Here is a 17,686-nt window from a genome sequence, read left to right as displayed (position 1 = left end):
GCTGCAAATGATGCTCTTGGAGTGCATTCTGTCAGGAAAGAGGCGATCCATTTGAGGGATTTGATTTGTATTCCAATGCTTTGGAGTCTGTTGGTGAGGGTGTGGTGGGAGACTGTGTTGAACACGGCTAATAGGTCAAGGAGGATCAGGACAGTGGTTCACCTGCTGTTGAGGAGTGCTATAACGTTGTCAGTGGTAGCGTTGAGTGCAGTCTTGGTGCTGTGGTAGGAACGGAAACCTTATTGGAAGGTGTCCAGTAGGTTGTTTTGTTTCCAGGTAGCTGATGAGCTGCTGATTGATGGCCTTCTCGAGTACTTTGGCCGGGTAGGAGAGTCGAGAGATGGGTTGGTAATTCTGGAGTTTGTTGGGGTCGGCTAAGGGATTCTTTTTAGGAGGGGTTTGATTTCTGCACCTTTCTATTTGTCCAGAAAAACTGCTGAAATGATGAGTGTTGTGAATGCTGGTGAGTTCCGTAATGATGGGGTTGGTTCTGAGGTTGAACAGGTGGTGGGGAAATGGGTTGTGGGTTCCCTGGAGTGAATAGATGACATGATGACTGAGGTGGATTGAGTGACGAGCAGTGCCTGCATGGAGATCATACTGTCTGTGTGCGCGGGGGAGTCGAAAGAGCTGCGGTTGGAGTTCGTAAGTTGGGGGTCAAAATTGCCAGCGCTATCAGTATTACTGAAGGGTCCACGCAAGCTCCTGCAGCCTCTTCTGTAATATCATAGTGTCCCGGGAGCACACACACCGGTATTCTTTGTGTAACGGCCAGAATCTCGTCCAGTTTGTGGCTCAAAATGTATTAACTGGCTTACTGGTATAATCAGTTACCTCACACTGCACTCTAGGATGGACAGTATGTTGCCCTTTCTTCACCTAGATTTGCCTATTGACAGAAACAGGACTATAGAATGTTGGGTTACAGGACGATCTAACCAAAGGTTTGTGCTAGACTTAAAGAACTGGCCATTACATCCCACTACATAAGTACTTTCAAACACATTCCTAGGTTGTGAAGCTCTTGAACCCTATTGGTTGGTGACCTAAAAGTAATTTGTCAGTATATTTCTGGTTACTTTTGGACAACATATGTGACGCTAGGTAACTCCTCAAGTCATTTTACCCATTTGCCTCAAACAATTGTATGAAGCTGCTTTTTCTAGAAGGGACTTTTTGTATGACATGTAGCAAACAAGGTACTTTGATGTCATAACAAAAGACAATCTTTTATATTTTGTAGATGCTTCTCCAGAGGAGATCTGTTCAGACTGTTAGGTTTAACCGTTATGGTTAACTATTTGAAAGTCATTAAAATAAGTGGCTCAAGTGGCAGAAAGCTTAATATGTAACTGCATGTTTTCCTCAGATTCCAAGCTAAATGTAAATTATTCGTAGCCCTGGAAGGTGATCATTCGCTTTTCCCTCCAAATTCCCTTAGTCAGTGCTGTGCAAAAGATGTCTAGTCGCGTCAGTTAGCAGAACAGAATATATCAAAAGTTTTGAATAAGCACAGAGATTTTTGTAGCTCAGAAGCCATGACAAAATAATGTGTATTTCTGATGGATACTTCTAACTGCATATTAGTCACTTTTAGAATATCCCCAGGTGCCAGTGTTGATTCAGAGCATTTTTCAGCAGTGCTTAAGTACGTGGGAAGTTGTGCCATTCGGATCAGTGTTGACTCCACACCACTACAGAAGCGAAGCAGTGGAGCCAAATATAAACACAGTCCCCTCTATTCTGACACAGGGTCCTTTCTTTCTGCGCCACTCGGCATGAATCAGGATCTTCACTCCCAATTAGAAATAGCGTGCTAGAGAAAATGTCTCCAGTAAAGACCAATGAATTCACACCACGCCGAGACTGCAAGAAACAGGTGTCAATCACAGTCCTGCCCAGCGTGTTTGTGGTGCTTGTGTAATAAGTGCATCCTTCTGATCCCAAAGGCGATTCAGAAATGAAAGGCAAACTCTGTCGCAGAAGAAAAATCTCATTTGAATTTCAAGTCCTGCTCCAAGCCGTGTTGCCACTCGCATCCTGGTCATGAGATCATCCCCCCAAAAAGTCCCGTTCTTAGTCAGAACCTTACGTTAAGTCCAAGTTGAAGACATGCCGTAAGTGCCACCCCCAGTGCCAACTGATCCCCTTGGGACCATTTTCTGGCCCATACCAATGCCAGTACAGACTTGAGCACATGCACCCTGGTCCACTACAGTTTCTTCTGTGCTAGTACCACTACTATTCTGCGCTCACATCAGCCCGAGATCCTTTTCCGATACCAGTCTCCCACCCTGGCAGATGGTCAGTCTGCTTCAGAGCTATATCATGCTACAAAATAACTAAGGTACAATCAGCCACTACTCAGCGCCTTTGTTTCAGTAGTAGGCAGTTTAAGTACATGATTTCAGCTGCCATTCAACTGAAATTTGTCTCTGCTGTGCATAAGAAAACACTCACTTTCAGATTCACATACGTAAATTTACCATGACTATTTTCCAGAATCCATTCTTTAACTTTCCACTATGTCAAGGTGAATTTTCCCTCGTACATTACTGTCAAGGATATCAGTGATAGTCCCGTGGGTGAAACCACATACCTTTCAGAAGCCGTTCACCTGAAAATGAAATAAGCTGTTATTAGGAAAATATTTATTTAAAACCTGGACAGGACTTGTTTTTCTCCTTTCAACATTAGTTTGGTAAGCTTCTTATGCTGCTTTAAAATTAAACAGCCAGATGTAAGGTAAATCAGCGTCTTCATGGTAACTGGTATTAGTCTTTCCAGTTGCTCGTTTTATCACGTCCCTCACCGCACGTTCCTCTGGTATAAAACATTTAGTTATTAGTCTTATCAACCTAGAGATATTTCAGTAGGCTTTTTTGCATTGTAGTAATTAGTTTGAGTTACAAATGTAATACTAAGATGAGCTTCAAAGGAAAGATTTACTATTAACTCATGCTGACAAACTCCCCTCAGCCCCCGTTTCTACTGCCTTCTCCCAAAAAATAAGAGAGGGGGGTGGTTCCACACAATTGTTTCTACCAGTTTAGCATATCCGTGTATCTGATGGGAACGTCTTCCTGCAGATTCCTTACTTCTAGAAAATCCCGTGTGCCTGACTGGATCGAGAAACGTTCAATAGCTCTTCCACAGTGGTAGAATGGCGCTAGTTTCACACTGGATTTGATGCCTAGGTGACTTCACTGAAGCCATAAGGACATCCTGACACCAGTTCCTTTTTTTTCTGCACGTTTCAACAGGGATCCAGAGCTCACGCTATTGTTTGAGAAAGTTAATTCCCAAAAATGGTTGTTCTTATTGGTGTAGAGCTAGGGATGTGTACTTCCTAGCATTCTGGGATGAAACCTGAGGTATTGTTTTGGTCACATGTCACTTATGGATCCCCAGAATATTTGTTTGTGGTGTCTGCAGTTGCAGCATAACGTAAGGTTGTGTGACTCTTTCCTTGTCTCACATCTGAAGGTGATCGAGGAGTTGGGTGGAATAAGGGTTTTGGCTCCATGGCGGTACTGGGCAAGGTCTAAGTCATCCTCCTCCCCTTATTCAAGGTCTTTTAGGCAACATAAGCATAAAAAGCAGCATCAGCACAGGTCGTCTCCTTCCAACAGCAAGTCCCTGAGGCGCTCCCTGCCTCCTGTCAGTTTGTCATCTGAGCTGATGCTGGTGATTATTCCGCCACCTGAGGGCACATCAGCAGTGCCATCAACCCTGGTGCTGCCATCAGGACCTCCTTCCAGCTCACTACCTAGAAGAGCCTTTCCACTACAGTACACCATGCTGCCTCAGGCCTACCCTGATTTTCAGGCGCAGAGTACAGGTCCATCCACAACCCCATCCAATGATGTAGCTTGCTGTCCACATTGAGGACTGCATGTGGCATGGGAAGAACTGATCTAGCAGTTTGGGCTGGACTATTCCTATTTGAGTAGGGTCAAGATTAATGTGCATACGGCTGGGTCCAAACTGACGTGACGTGGTGGGCAAAAGTGCAAAGGTTTGGAATGCTACCCCAAGTGATTGGTAGTGGTTAGACTTATTGTGAGCATTCCTCCCATCATGTTTTGTGTGTTTGATGTTGCATCGGTGAGACACGTCAGTGACTTGAAAGCAGTGACTTTTCAGCCCCATTCACATGTTTTTCCCCCAGCTGTTTTTTCCTTTGTACCAGAAATGCTTTTCTTCTTAAAGTAGTGACCTCTTTCATCTGGGGCAATCTATTACTAATCTAGCCTGAACCCACCCCCTGTTTTTCTCCTACCAAGGAGGAAGGTAGGTTGCACAGACTGGACCTTAGAAAGATGATCAGCTATTCACACGGCATAGGTCCGGTCTGATAATCCGCCCTTTGTAGGAAATGTAGGCAGTTAAAATGGGTACAGATGTCCAGGAGAGGACATTAGACTCCTAGATTTGTTTATGCATTGATATGTGCTATGCCCTTGCAGAAAGAGTCTCCTGAGGGAATCTGAGCCCGTTCCACCAGGATGAAGTCTTGTACGTCAGACTTTGCCAGCATAGTTCCTGTGGAGAAAATGTTTCAAATGGTGAAATGGCTATCTTTTCACACTTTTGCCATACATTGTTTTGTTTTGGGAGTGAGATGGGGTAGTTATTTTACAAGTTAAGTTCTGCAGGATTTCCTCAAACAACCATTCCTTCATACCTTTGTTCTGAGTGATAATGTGCTGTAATCTATGCAGGAGGCGAGGAATCTGAAGGTAGACATATCCATCAAGAGAAAAAGTTACTTACCTTGGGTACCCATTTTTCTGATGGGTACTCCTATCTACATGCAGATTCCTCACCAGTCCCACTCATCTCTTTATTCTGGTTCTAGATAGAATTTGCTAAAAGAAAAAAAAGGTCGCTCTGCATCATCTCCAGTTAAAGTTGTCCTCTTTCTGATAGTTACCTCAAATGGCATGGAAACAAATGGATGGAAAGCTCATGTCATGGTGCCGGGAGGCACATTTGGATCCGCTGATGTCACTGTGGTGTCATGGCCAGTGCTTGTGCCCCCTATTTGTGTGGAAGAGCTGTCAAACGTTTCTGGATCCAGTGTGGCACCTGCCATATTGAAGAACTGAAGAATGTGGAGGCATAACATCCACCCAAAAATTAATTACTGAAGGCAAGTAAGTTTTTCTTCTGACAAATACTTCTTCCTACAGATTCCTCTTCTCTTTTTTTCTTTCCATGCCGCACCACACCTTTATGGGTTTCTCATGCTTAAACTGTATAGTCAATTGAACAGTTCTGTCTGGCTCTGTGGGTTAAATTTCAAGACCGCTTATTTTATTTATTGTTCAGTATAGCTGTGTTGCTGCCTGCTGAGCACGTAGGAAGAAGGGAATGGATAGAGTTAAAGGAGTAGGAATTATGTTAGTTCTAAACCGCATGATAAGTGAGTATTTCACAATCTTGTCTCCTAAACAGGTCTCGAAGTTTTTGGTATTTCCTTAGACTGTGTCAAAGGCACTCCTCATACCATTGCTACCTTACTGAATGGAGCATAAGTCGATTTAAGGGAGGCGAGCCCTTAGCGTTAGGTCAGCTGAGATGGAAGCATCAATTCTGATGTAGGTTAGGCCTAAGACTTTTGCATTGTTTTGTAAAATGTTATGGGCTTGTAGTTTGTAATGTGATAAAAGAAGATAAGTCCACTTTGCCATGCTATTTTACGAGTCATTAATAATTCATGCTAAAGGTGATTCATTTCTACCTACTTCTTGGTAGTTTTATATGATGTTATGGAGACTTATAAATAGTGCTTAAGGTGACTCGTTGACACCCAGGGCATAAATGAAATGCCGTTGTAGTTTGTGAAATAGTATGTGCCGTTGGTTATGTATGTAGTCTCCTATAAGAAGGCGATCAGAGACATTTGCCAAAGCAGGGCGTGCAGGTTAAACCCTAGTTATGGAACTGAGTGCAACTCAATCTCTTTCTTTCATCACACTTTATTGTTGGCCAAGCTTTATATCCCTGCCCACTCCTTGAACATAAATCTGTTTCACAGTATGGTGACTAAAAATGTTCATTATTTCTGTGAATGTCGATTTTAATTTGTTGGTTATATTTTGTTGCATAAAGTGCAAGACCAATCTAGTGGTTAGATTGTCGCTCCTTATGTTAGATTTGTGTTCCAGAATACCAGTGTTGTTTTTTCTAGTGGCCTTCCTATGTTCTTTTGTCTAAATGAACAGTGCAACATACAGACAACTTAGGTATTGTTACAATTGGTGAGTGCACATTGTTCCAATAGTGTGTCTAGACCGAAGTCTAATGGTTTTAAGGGGGTTATTAAAGTACATAAACTGCAAGTGCTGCATAGGTAATGCCCCATTGGTTTCAGTAGATTCCATAATGTGTTGATTTGTCCAGTCTATTGGGGGACAAGTGTGTTCTAGTTGACCACATGTGGTAGGGGCTCTTTTGAAAGCAGAGGGAGCTTTTTGTAACTGCTTGTCAGTTGTTGAGTATGCCCCCTGTGTTTTATTATTGGGTGTTTATTTTTATTTGATAGTGTGGAAAAACATATTTACACAAGTGAGAAATTGGGTTGGTGGTTGACTGGAGTATGAACTCTGGTCAAGCAGCAACCACAGTCCCAGTCCAGGTAAGCGGCAGGAAAACACAAAATTAAGCTTTGCTCACCCTCTAGTAGCTTGACACAGCGCAGTCATGCTTAACTTGGAGACAATGTGTAAAGTATCTGTGCAACACTTCAAACGATGAATACACCACACAAAAGATTCAACACATGTTACAAACATAGATCTGAATGTAATAAATGAAACAAGACCAAAACAACAAAAATCCAATAAGAACTTGAGTTACTAATTTTTAAAGTATAAAATGTAAACTAACACTTAAAAGCAAGAAACGCTAACCGGGGATATCTGGTCACTCTGGACTAGGACAAAGTGAAAAGTTCAGGCTCACAGCGAAGGAGCACAGGCCGGCTACAGAGAACCAGTTAGTCCTGCTGAACCAAAGTACCTTAAATCCTGGTTGCGGAGTTTCGTTGGTTTGAAACACAGATGCATCATGCAGCCGATGAGATGCAGCGGGGCGCGGTATAAAGTCATGTTGCTTGGTCATTGAGGATCCCGTCGACAGGGCTTGCAATGTGAAGGCCAGTGTCAGGGATGCATTGCGCAGCTGATGCAATGTGTCGATGTTTGAAGGAGAGAGCACATGCACTTTAGCACTGCTTAGCGGTGATGTGCGCAAGTCCTAATACCAGCAAAAACAAGGTAAGAAAAATTGAGGATTTAGGCAAAAAGTTGTGGGGGGAGGCCATCTTAAGGCTGTCAGGTCGAACACTGACTTACTGTACTTCCAGTAAATATTCTCTCTTGTTATTCCTCACTCTCTTCTGCTCCCTTTTTGTTACTTTCTTAGAATAGCCGTTTCTCCAGTTTCTTTATCAAATTACCTCAAGCACATCAAATCCTGGTAGGCCAGAGCAATTTGTGTAGAAATTAACAGGAGTTTTTTAAATGTAATACACGAGCATGGGAGTTCCAATATGTAAAGTTAGTGAAGACAGTGTGTAATTTATCCCTTTCCGCAAAGCTTTTAAGATCAAGAAATGGTTAATCACTACTGTTCATAGTCACAATAAAACTTAAATGAGAGTCCTTTCCATTAAGCCGTTCTAAGAAGTGTTCAGCATTGTTTTTATCCTGTTCCCAGATAACTAGGACGTCATCTCCATCATTCCTTTGTTACCAAAGGTATTGGAAGGAATAAATATTAGGGTGCACTCAAAATTGTGTACATAAAGATTAGCTACACTGGGAGTGCAGGGCATAGCCCATGCTGGTCATGCCTGTCTGAAGGGAGAAATATTCTGCTTAGAAAAAAATGATTGCAGGGACCAGTCTTGCAGATTTTCAGGAGTGGATTCCGAAACTCTACAAATAGTGTGTCATTTGAAAAGGATGGTTTGTTGTTGACTAATTATTGGAGACAAAACAAAATCTTGAAATTGAGCGAGAGGTTCTAATGGAGATCCCATTCCAAACAGTGTGGTTCTCCAATTAGTTCATATGTATTTTTGGGAGATAGTGGAAGTATGGAATACTTGTACTTGTTTTTTGGCGATAGAAGAAGTATGGAAGCTGGGCCATTCTATGCAATGCAAGTCGCTGTTCTTAAGATGTATATCTTTGCGCTCACACTTCCTCATCCAGGGCTTTAGTTTCTCCAATAATGTTAGTGCTTGGATTACCGGGAAGCTTTTATCGCTTTTTACACCACCCCGTAATCATTCTGTCCAGTAATGTAATAGATTCTGTACCACGGTGGTTGACTTGATCTTCTGGTTTTATGATTTCCTTGTCTTCTTTTAGGTTTGACAAGCCTTTCAAATATGGTCCAGTGAGGTTGCCAGCTAGAGCAAACTTCTGCTTTTCAAGTCTTCTTAAATCCTCAAGTAGGGGTTGTTCAAAAGTAATTTTTTGGAGCAACCAAGTAGACTGGTAGTGTAAACTGGTATCAGAAAGGTTGATTACCATATTCATGAGTCGCTTTGATGTTGACTTCTGCTTCTGTTACTAATGGCCATTGGTGTCATATCCATCCTTCCAGAGTTTTTTGGGGGTTTGTCTTGTCCTCTCCTCTCCTTTCCTGTCTGTGGTGTGCTTATATTACCAAATGCAGGATTGTAGAGAAAGAAGGTGAGCCAGTTGCCTCTTTCGAAGGTTGTTCTGTTGTTCGATCCCTCATTTACACTACTCAAATTACTCAAGGTGAATGTCCAATTTCCCAGGCACTTATTTCTATTACCCCTTGTGTGTTAGTCTTGAGTTCTTCTCTCATATAGGGATATGTATTTCCTTATGAATATTTCACGGAGCTTTACTGAGTTATATAAGTTTGGTAATTGCAAAGAACTCCTTGAATTCTATCCTCTCGTTTTTTAACTGTATCCAGTCTTTTCTTTTGTATTGTTATATGTACCATTGTTTTCATTTTCCATTATTCTTTAAGAATTCCAACTAATAGGGCATCTGAGATTTTTTCGATGGTGTTAATAATAAACACTAACTGTTCATAAGTACCTTTCAAAGAAATGTAGGAACATTTTTTTTAGAGCAAGAGGTCTTCGAGGAAAACTCTTGGTTGGTTCGAGGCCATCAGGCTCCTATGCGCTGATTTCTTTCTAAGGTATTGCCCAAATTGCGCTGTCAAGTGTGGTCTTAATCTGACTTTACTTGTATGTCGACAAAGCTTGCAATTCATAAACATGAATCATGATTTGATGATTATTCTTGTTCTGTAAAATTAGGCTCCTGCTAAAACAGACTCTACAATTTCATCAGCAAACTTAAGCGTGTTTTCTTCTACAATGATGGGGAAGGGTGATTGGAGTGGCAGTATGATATCTGGATGTCCCAGAATGTAATATTTCTCATGAGTTCCATAAGATTGGGTATATGCTCATTAATTCTGTTTTTTAAAGCCAACACTCTGATCCAACTCTGATGTTACCATAGGAAACTCCCAATCCTTCTGCCACAGTTAGGTGCCTGAATGTAGGGTGTCAATGCGAAGCCCTTATTTTATATCCTAATAATTACCTGTTTTTAGGTCTGCTTCCACGTTGGTTGGACTCGCCTAGCACCTTTTGGTGCTGACGAGCGCAAGGCTCTGTCTAACAACCTCTGTGCCACTGCAGTGTGCTCTACACCACTTCACAATACTCTGACACGCTACTACAATCTGACCCTCTGCTCTACCCAGACAACTGTACTCCATTCTACACCACTCATCTCTACGCCATTCTGCTCCACACCCTTCTACTTTGACATACTCCTCCCTCCACGACACTCCACAACTGTCACTCCACTCTGCGCCACTTCATCACACTCCACTTCCCTCCTAGCTACTCAACGCTACACCACCCACTCTACAACACCCACTCTACTCTAAGACACTCTTCTTTACTCCAGACCACTCTCTTTTACGCCACTAACTTTTAGCCATGCTGACCAGCTGCCAAGGTGGTGTACAACATGGCTAAAACGTATTGGCAGAGCCAATAACTATTGCATAGGCGAGACTTGTTGGCTTTGCCAGTGCTTGTTTATTGTTAGTCAGCACGTTGTTTCCGATTATGCTGAAAGGACGTATGTTCTGATGGAAGGATGCAACTTTTGGAGGTCAGGGTGTTTTACGCAGAGGCAACAGTTTGTGTTGTGCCTTATTCCGGTTTGACTTCCCGTCACAGTTGCACATGTGTCTTGGTAGATTTTAGTTTTTTTTCTGCTTCCCAAATAGGTCTCAGTGAGGACTTCTCGAGTATGACAGCAGGTTGTGTTTGTGATTTGACTCCTTGGAGCACGGTTCATTGTACGTTTTGTGTCGGCTCTTATGAGCTCTACGATATTTGGTGTTCCGCCTAGCTTTGTCGGCTATGATATTGCTGTTAAGTTGGCAGTGTTTTGCTGCTTCTGTATTTTAGGCTGTTCTGGTGAAGGGGATGCGGCAAGTTGTTCTACCCAACGTTTTCCAAAGCAGTGCGTGGTGTTACCCATCTTCGCAGTGTTTGTTGGGTGGACTGTTATTTCCGTTGGGCCCTTCGTGGGCTTCCGACCTTTACTGGGCTGCTTCCTTTTGCCTGTTTTTTAAAATACCTCTTAGTTCTATTATTTTATCTAATGTGGTTGGTAGGGGCAATTTGTTTTTGTTTCATGTTTTGTGTTATTGGATTGTTTGACGGGGCAAGACAGGTCATTTTCGTTCCCCTACATACTACTAGCAAGAATATTCATTAGATTGCTGCATGAGGCTCTTTCTGTTCCTTGTTGTCTGTCATTGTTTCCAGCTTGGACTTGCACTGCTCCTTACCTTCCTGGGTAAAAGTGGCACAGTTCTCCCTGTGCTCTACTCATACCCTTCTATGGGGGTTATTGTTTTGGTATTGATTCATTATGCGTGAAATCTGCAGGTAGAAGTCTAAAGAATACATTCATTTCCTTTTGTGACCATGGATCTGGTTACTGCTCTTATTTACATGCAGACCATTGCTTGCCCATCTGCTTCTTTGTTCCGAAAAGTGTTGTGTATTTAATGAAGTTCCAAATCAGTTTTATGTACTGCATTTCTGCCACGGTCGCTTGTTTTTGCCTCTAAGAGTGAGGAAATGCGATAGGAACTAATGTCAGAGTGCCGAGGTGGCACCATATACAACTTTGTGATAACACATCCAGGAGGTACCTTTGTCAAACTGTAGTTGTGTCGCCACCTAGCAGTGCAGGGGAGCTATTTAAACTTTTACCGATCTAGTTTGGCTCCTGGAGAGAGGCGAGGAATCTGCAGGTAGAGGAGTATCCACCAGGTACATTGTTACTGAAGGTAAGTAACGTAGGCTTTGTAAGCATTAACATAATTTTTTTTATCTCATTTCAAATGTCTATTTTATGGTTGTTGACTTTTTGACCATTGTAAGTTGCCTGTAATAGTCCCTCTTATTCCTTTTACCGACAATTACCATTATCGGGGCTCCTGGTAATTGCAAAATGAAAGAAATAACAGAATGTACAAGATTCTAGGGAATAACATGCTTGATTTCCTTTTATTTGTTTTTGTTTTTTTACCCAGCGACTTGACCTGTTAGCAGCCCACTCGTTTAAGGGCTCCTGGAGCTAATAGGTAGACATCTGATGTAATAGGTTATATTTTAGGATGTACAAATTAGTGAGAAGTATTTACGAATGACTCCTGCTGGATGAAACAGAAATGGCAAGTAGTGTATAAAACACAAACCAACTAGAGCTGGAGGGAGCAGTGCAAAAAACACCGACAACAATGCATCCTACTAGAGATCACCATAAAGTGTCCTGGTAAACGTCTGCATCCTTTGTATCCTAGTAAACACCAGGATACAGGTCAGGAGAGACGATTTATTAAAAAAAATAGCATCGACCTCTGTAGGCAGTCAGTCTAATAGCACTTGTTGAAAACGTTTTCGGACTTAACCTTTCTTAACAGCTTGTAGCATGGAAATCACTATACCAAAACGCATTTGGTTCTGAAAATCTTCAAAAAGTCACCAAATCCCTATTTTGCATCTGTGTGCATATGCATTGTTGTGCAGTCAAAAGAACTCTTGATAAGTCACTGTGAGTTTGCCTGCCTGCTTGCTTGCTTACTCTGTCTAGTAGAAACACCCTGTTTTGCCGTCTGATACAAAATATTTCACACTGTTGTTTCTTTTTGTAACAAACCCCTCTCTTTTTATGCTTCAGGGAAGATGGTGAAAAAAGTCTGTCCTTGCAACCAGCTTTGTAGTAATTATCTCTTTTCTATACCTAATATTTCTGCATTTATATTCTATTATTCGAATTGTGGGGTGGGCCTTTCACCTCTTTTGCCGTTATAGCTTCCGTCAAAATCTTGTAAGAATGTAACTTAAGAAAGTGACTTATCAGCTGCTGACCAGTGGAGGGCATGGACCTACACATAAACCTCAAAAGATGTTGCTTGTATACCCATACGTTCATGGTAGTAGTATGGCATGAGACAATTTGACACTGACTCACTTAGACCCAACCAGTATTCTTCGCTATGTGTGTTCGCAGTGGCCTATGGGATTGGACACATTCCTCCAAAATCTCTAGCAGGAACTCGGTATGCTGAAATGGACTATGTTCGCAACCACAGACTTGCATTTCACTAGTAATATGTGGCCTTGTTAATCAGTGGGTCAACCTTTTCCCCACCCGGAACATTAAGTGTGAATGATTTGCCTCATGCACATTGTAATGGAGGCCTTACTTCTGAGATGGTCAGTAAAGATCAAAAAATGTCCACCCCTCCTATAAACTCTGATGCCTTTTCTCTAGAATGGCTGTATATGGTCTGTTAGCACGTTCACCACTCTCCTCCAAAACACTGCCTTTTCCACCTCAATTTCTCCCAACCCAGAGTGCCTGAGGAGCTGCCATTCCTCCTGCTCCATGTTTTGCTGGCTTCTGTATGGCCTCAAACGTTCTCAGGACTTAATATTCTGACATGCAGGATCTTCTTGGCATTCGTTTACATAAATTGTCAACTATCTTACATGGACAATTGCTTATTCCTCTCTTCCGTCAATGATATTGCAGGCATTATCCTAGGGTTATCTAAATTTTTCCAAATTCAATTTAGATGTCTCTCTGGTCCTGCACTAGACCCCAGTGTAAATGCAAATGGTTTCATTTCAGTTAATGCACGTTTATTTTTTATATTAGTCAGTTAAGTTTTATTGAAGACCTCCTTATGTTATAAACTAAATAGTTTAGAGGTTGTCAGGGTGCTGCTAAACGATTCTCGTGAAACGTACCTTGCAACTGTAATGAACTGTCCTAACATTCCTGCACTCATTTTCATTATCAGCCAACACCGTCATTTGCCATAAAAAAAATACTTTGTGATAGTGCTTCCATTCCTCCAGTGAGTAATTGTGTTTTCATTGGGAAATAATGCAGATGTGAACTCTTCTAAAAGACATCCCCTTGAGCTTGTGGCTTATTTTGACTCAATGTTGATTCCTAGAACATTAATTGTCTGCTGGTTATCATTTAGCCAAAGGTATATGTGTACTTCAGGCTTTGCGTTCATCAGCCCCTTACACATTGTTCATTCGGGACAAACTGGAACTCCCTTTACATTCTCTTTTCATGCTTGAATCATAAACATTCATTCACACCAGTTTCATTTGTCTGCCTCAACTCTTCAGCTGAAGAATTCCTCTACAGTTGGATGTCAAAAGAGATTCTCCTTTATATGTACCGGACATTTGATTGTAAACACCACTGTAGCAGTAATTTAACATAAAAAGATAATCCCACCGTAAAACAAGAAAATTGAAAACTACCATAATAATAAACGTGCAAACTTCCTTTTCCAGTGTGCCAAGGAGAAAATCAGGAAATATTACTCTTACCCTATCTTGGGTAGGTTTGGAATATGCCGCAGGTTGTTTTTCTCCCGTTTGTTTCAGAACTGCGTGTGCAAAGAATGACTCATGGCCTAGCATCCCAAAACCCACAATGCAAGGCAACACACACCATACCTGTGATCATGTTTCCACCCCTGAATAGTGAAACTGTGGGCTCCATGTGGAGACTGAGTCACAACCAGAAGTAGCCAGGAAACGTTAGAGCAGCTTTCTTAGGCCAGGCATCTATATACCCCTCGGTTACGTTAAAGAATCCACCAGCGGGGGCATCATGTCTTGTAGAAATGACTGCTAGAAGACGCATTTTTTTGATTCTGCTTCAAAGACCTTTTGAAGTCGTCTCAGTCAGTTTACTTCCCAAATGTATGCGCTGGTCTTGGGATCACAATGTGCCTGATTGTTCAAATGTCACCAATTTAAGTGTAAACAAAAACAACGTATACCTCGACATTGTGATTGTAGTGGGACTCATGGAACAGAAAGAGGCAGATGTGAATGCCCAAAGGTGTATGAGAGGTTTGAGAATTATGCCCAGCTGGGCCTTCTGGGACAGCAGACCCAGTGAAACAGTATCAAGCTGCAGTGAGATTTATACCACCAATGCTTAGATTCTGCTGTAATTGAGAAAATGGTGACTAACTTTGCAAGGCACACATGCTGCGTTTTGGCATGTGCACACTGTGCTTCTAGGGACGAAAGACACAGAATGTAACAAAAAAGAAGCATTGACTTCATGGCTCTGAGCTCCATCTTGTGGCTTGACACTAGGAGCAAGAAAGACCATTGGAAAAAAAGCTTTGAAACTGGGAACAGCTGTAAAAACATTCTTCAGTTCTAGACAACCCACCATCTCGGTCGACCTGGTGTGCAAGCTTCAAAACACTCCCCAAGATCAGTGGCCACTGGACCTTTAAAAGTCCTCTTCCTTCCAGGTCGCAATCAAAAAAAGTTACTGGCACTAGAGGACTCTCAGGGTTGATAACCATTTAAAGATTTAAGGAGCGAAATGTAGTTCTAGGCATAAGATGATGTACATTGACCTGCATAATGGTCACAGGGAACACAACCGGAGACAAATGTCAGGATAGCCCACATAACCTCTTCAGTAGTCAAGTAAAAGAAAGATGAGGCATTTTATTAATCACCTGGGCATACAGTATTTGCAAAAATGCAAAGTCACAACTTTGCATTTTGCTAATACTACACAAGCCTTACTACTCAATACCAAGATTAGGATACCAGTAACCAGAGATAGAAACAGCATATCAGTAGACTAAGGATAGTGATGGTCATTGGGAGACATACATCATGGAACCCCAGTGAAGGGAAGCCCGTAGAACAATATTATGTCATACCCGACAATACATCACCCTGTCACTCTTTGATATACGGGAGCAGCTCGCCAGCATTCAGTTATTATGGTGTTGGCCCACGAGGAAAGTTATTTTCTTGTGGTAAGTCTGTCACACACTAAAACAAAAAAAAACCCAGCTCAATACTTTCCATTGTTGAAGGCTTAGAACAGCTATGGAAAATGTTAAGGCTCCATTAAAGCCATGCTAAGTCACCCCCACAGTGTTGCAAAGATATGAATAAGTCCAGTAAGAGTCTGTTAAATCAAGCGACATGTTTTGCTAACTCGGTGGCAGTCCTGCAGTAGAAAAATTGTATTCCAGCAGAGTCCTAGGGGAGGCCCACTCTCCATTAAACAAAGTGCACATATTGATGTGGTGGGAAAAGTGATCATGATGGTGTGGCTGTGAATATCCCCATTCTCAAGCTTTCCTCGAGTCATATGTCCGGCACCATTGAATGGAGAAGGAAGCACAGTACTTGCCCAGAGGCACACAGGAAGGGAAGTTGGAACTGAGAGACTACTTCTAAGGAAAGCATCTGTTGTGCTGTTGATGGAGCAGACTCAGCCTGTGGTCAGGTTTATACCAGTCTCTTACTTTATAGGAATGCAAGGCCCAGCAGCACCTGATTAACATTTCGTTTAATGGAGGTGAGTGTATGGCACAAAAGTAAATCAGTTACTAGAAAAAGAGTCTGCTGAATCAGTGGGTGCTTTATTAGTAGCAAGGACATTTTTACAAAAATACGCTGGGTGTGATTCCAGTAAGGCATGCAGCTGTTTCTTCGAATGCTTGCCGTTTGGAATAAAATCAGCTCTCATAGTTTTTACCAGATATATAGAAATTTTGGTGGCACACCTGCGTCATCAGCAAATACATTTATACCCCAACATAGACAGTTGTCCATTAAATGGGATAACTGCTGTCCATTGCCTACCATGGACGCAACAGATGGTGTGTTTGCTCCACACACTCTGGTTTACCCTCAGTTGAAAGAAATCACATTCTCAAAATAGGAGACTTTTGGGCTCCACAATCAATGCGAAAACCTATTCCACAGAAGGATGCGTTTGAGCAGTACAGAGGAGCAAGTCATATTTACGTGATGTCTCAATCTCTCACAATGAGGAAAAGTATAAATCTATTAGAATTGATAGCGTCATGCACTCTTAGGCAGTGTCCTTTACCAAAGTGTTTAAAAGGTCCACGGGTGACTAAAGTAATGTGCTAGTTGCTTTGAAAAAGTACCTCAGGTGATCAGGAAGGCAAACATGTAAGCTCAGCCGCGGTTAATAATTATGAAGGATGTCTCTCTCACAGTTTGGGGCCACATTTAATAGACCTAGCAGTCCAGGGCAAGTGAAAACCCAGAGAGAAGGAACAACACATCAGTGTATTATGGTTAAATACAGTGTACCTGCCTTTCAAAGCTTTCCAGGCACATTCTTAGAGCAAGGTGTCCCAGTTTGTTCTGACACAATGATGACAATGTACTTTGTACAAAAGCCAGGGACGACTGAATGGAGGATACACCCCAGAACTTCAGCAAAATATTTGGTATTGGGCTCTAATCAGACACATTTCTAGCAGAGATGTTGCTCTGAGTAGATAACTACTCTACAGAGTGAGAACTCAAGGCAGACATGTTATGTTATGTACCTGCTGCTTTTCACAGACTTACCAATTCCGTACAGCAGTAAGATTTGACATCAAAGACCTCAGACTGTTTGGTGATGGGGCTCCTGAAGTCTATAATTTCGGTAATTGCTGTTGCCTCAGAGTATATGACTATTTTAATGTCGGCACAGGAGCCCACAATCAAGGAGTCTATGCTGTACTTCATGGGGAAATTAAGGAATTGGGAGTTTCCCCAGTGGCAACATGAAATATGAATGTTCTTTGCAACCAACTTGTTTACATTGATCAGGATTCCTGTAATTAAGGTTTTCATGGAAGATTTAGAGACGGTAATACAACCAAGGGCTATATAACTGTCTTGGTATTGAAAAATCGCATTAACAGGATTCATGGATTTATCTTTCAAATCATTATATAACTGTGGCATTCCGATCATGTTTTTAGTGGTAATAACACAGGGTCAGAGAACCATAGGCTGTATATGTTTCTAGAACTATATATTCAGATTCATAAAGATAGTGGTTCTACACACACCTACATGTTCTACCAAAAAGTATATGTCCTTTTCATGTCAGTCAGTCTGTCTGCGAAATTGACTACCTCCGTTCCAACACCTTAAGCCCAGCAAAAAGGGCGCATTGTTGCTTTCCTTGGATATATTCCAATAGGGAGCACGCGGAACGGCAACATGGTCATCTGGGCACACCATCACTCA

At 41.9% G+C, this 17,686-nt stretch overlaps 1 protein-coding gene across 6 annotated transcripts in view; it reads left to right on the top strand.

The window, feature by feature from the left end:
- The window catches only part of WNK1 (WNK lysine deficient protein kinase 1), a 669,373-nt gene that overhangs the window by 624,729 nt on the left and 26,958 nt on the right, over positions 1-17,686 (top strand). For 5 of the 6 annotated variants that reach the window (XM_069228121.1, XM_069228119.1, XM_069228120.1 and 2 more), the window contains one exon: positions 12,285-12,326. The exons of the other annotated variant lie outside the window; for it this stretch is intronic. In XM_069228121.1, coding sequence (XP_069084222.1) covers positions 12,285-12,326 — 42 coding nt within the window. The remainder of the gene's footprint in view (positions 1-12,284; positions 12,327-17,686) is intronic. 6 annotated transcript variants of the gene reach the window in all.

Source organism: Pleurodeles waltl, chromosome 4_1 (genome assembly GCF_031143425.1).
Source record: "Pleurodeles waltl isolate 20211129_DDA chromosome 4_1, aPleWal1.hap1.20221129, whole genome shotgun sequence".
Taxonomy (NCBI): Eukaryota; Metazoa; Chordata; class Amphibia; order Caudata; family Salamandridae; genus Pleurodeles; species Pleurodeles waltl.
This window is presented reverse-complemented; position numbering and strand designations above follow the sequence as displayed.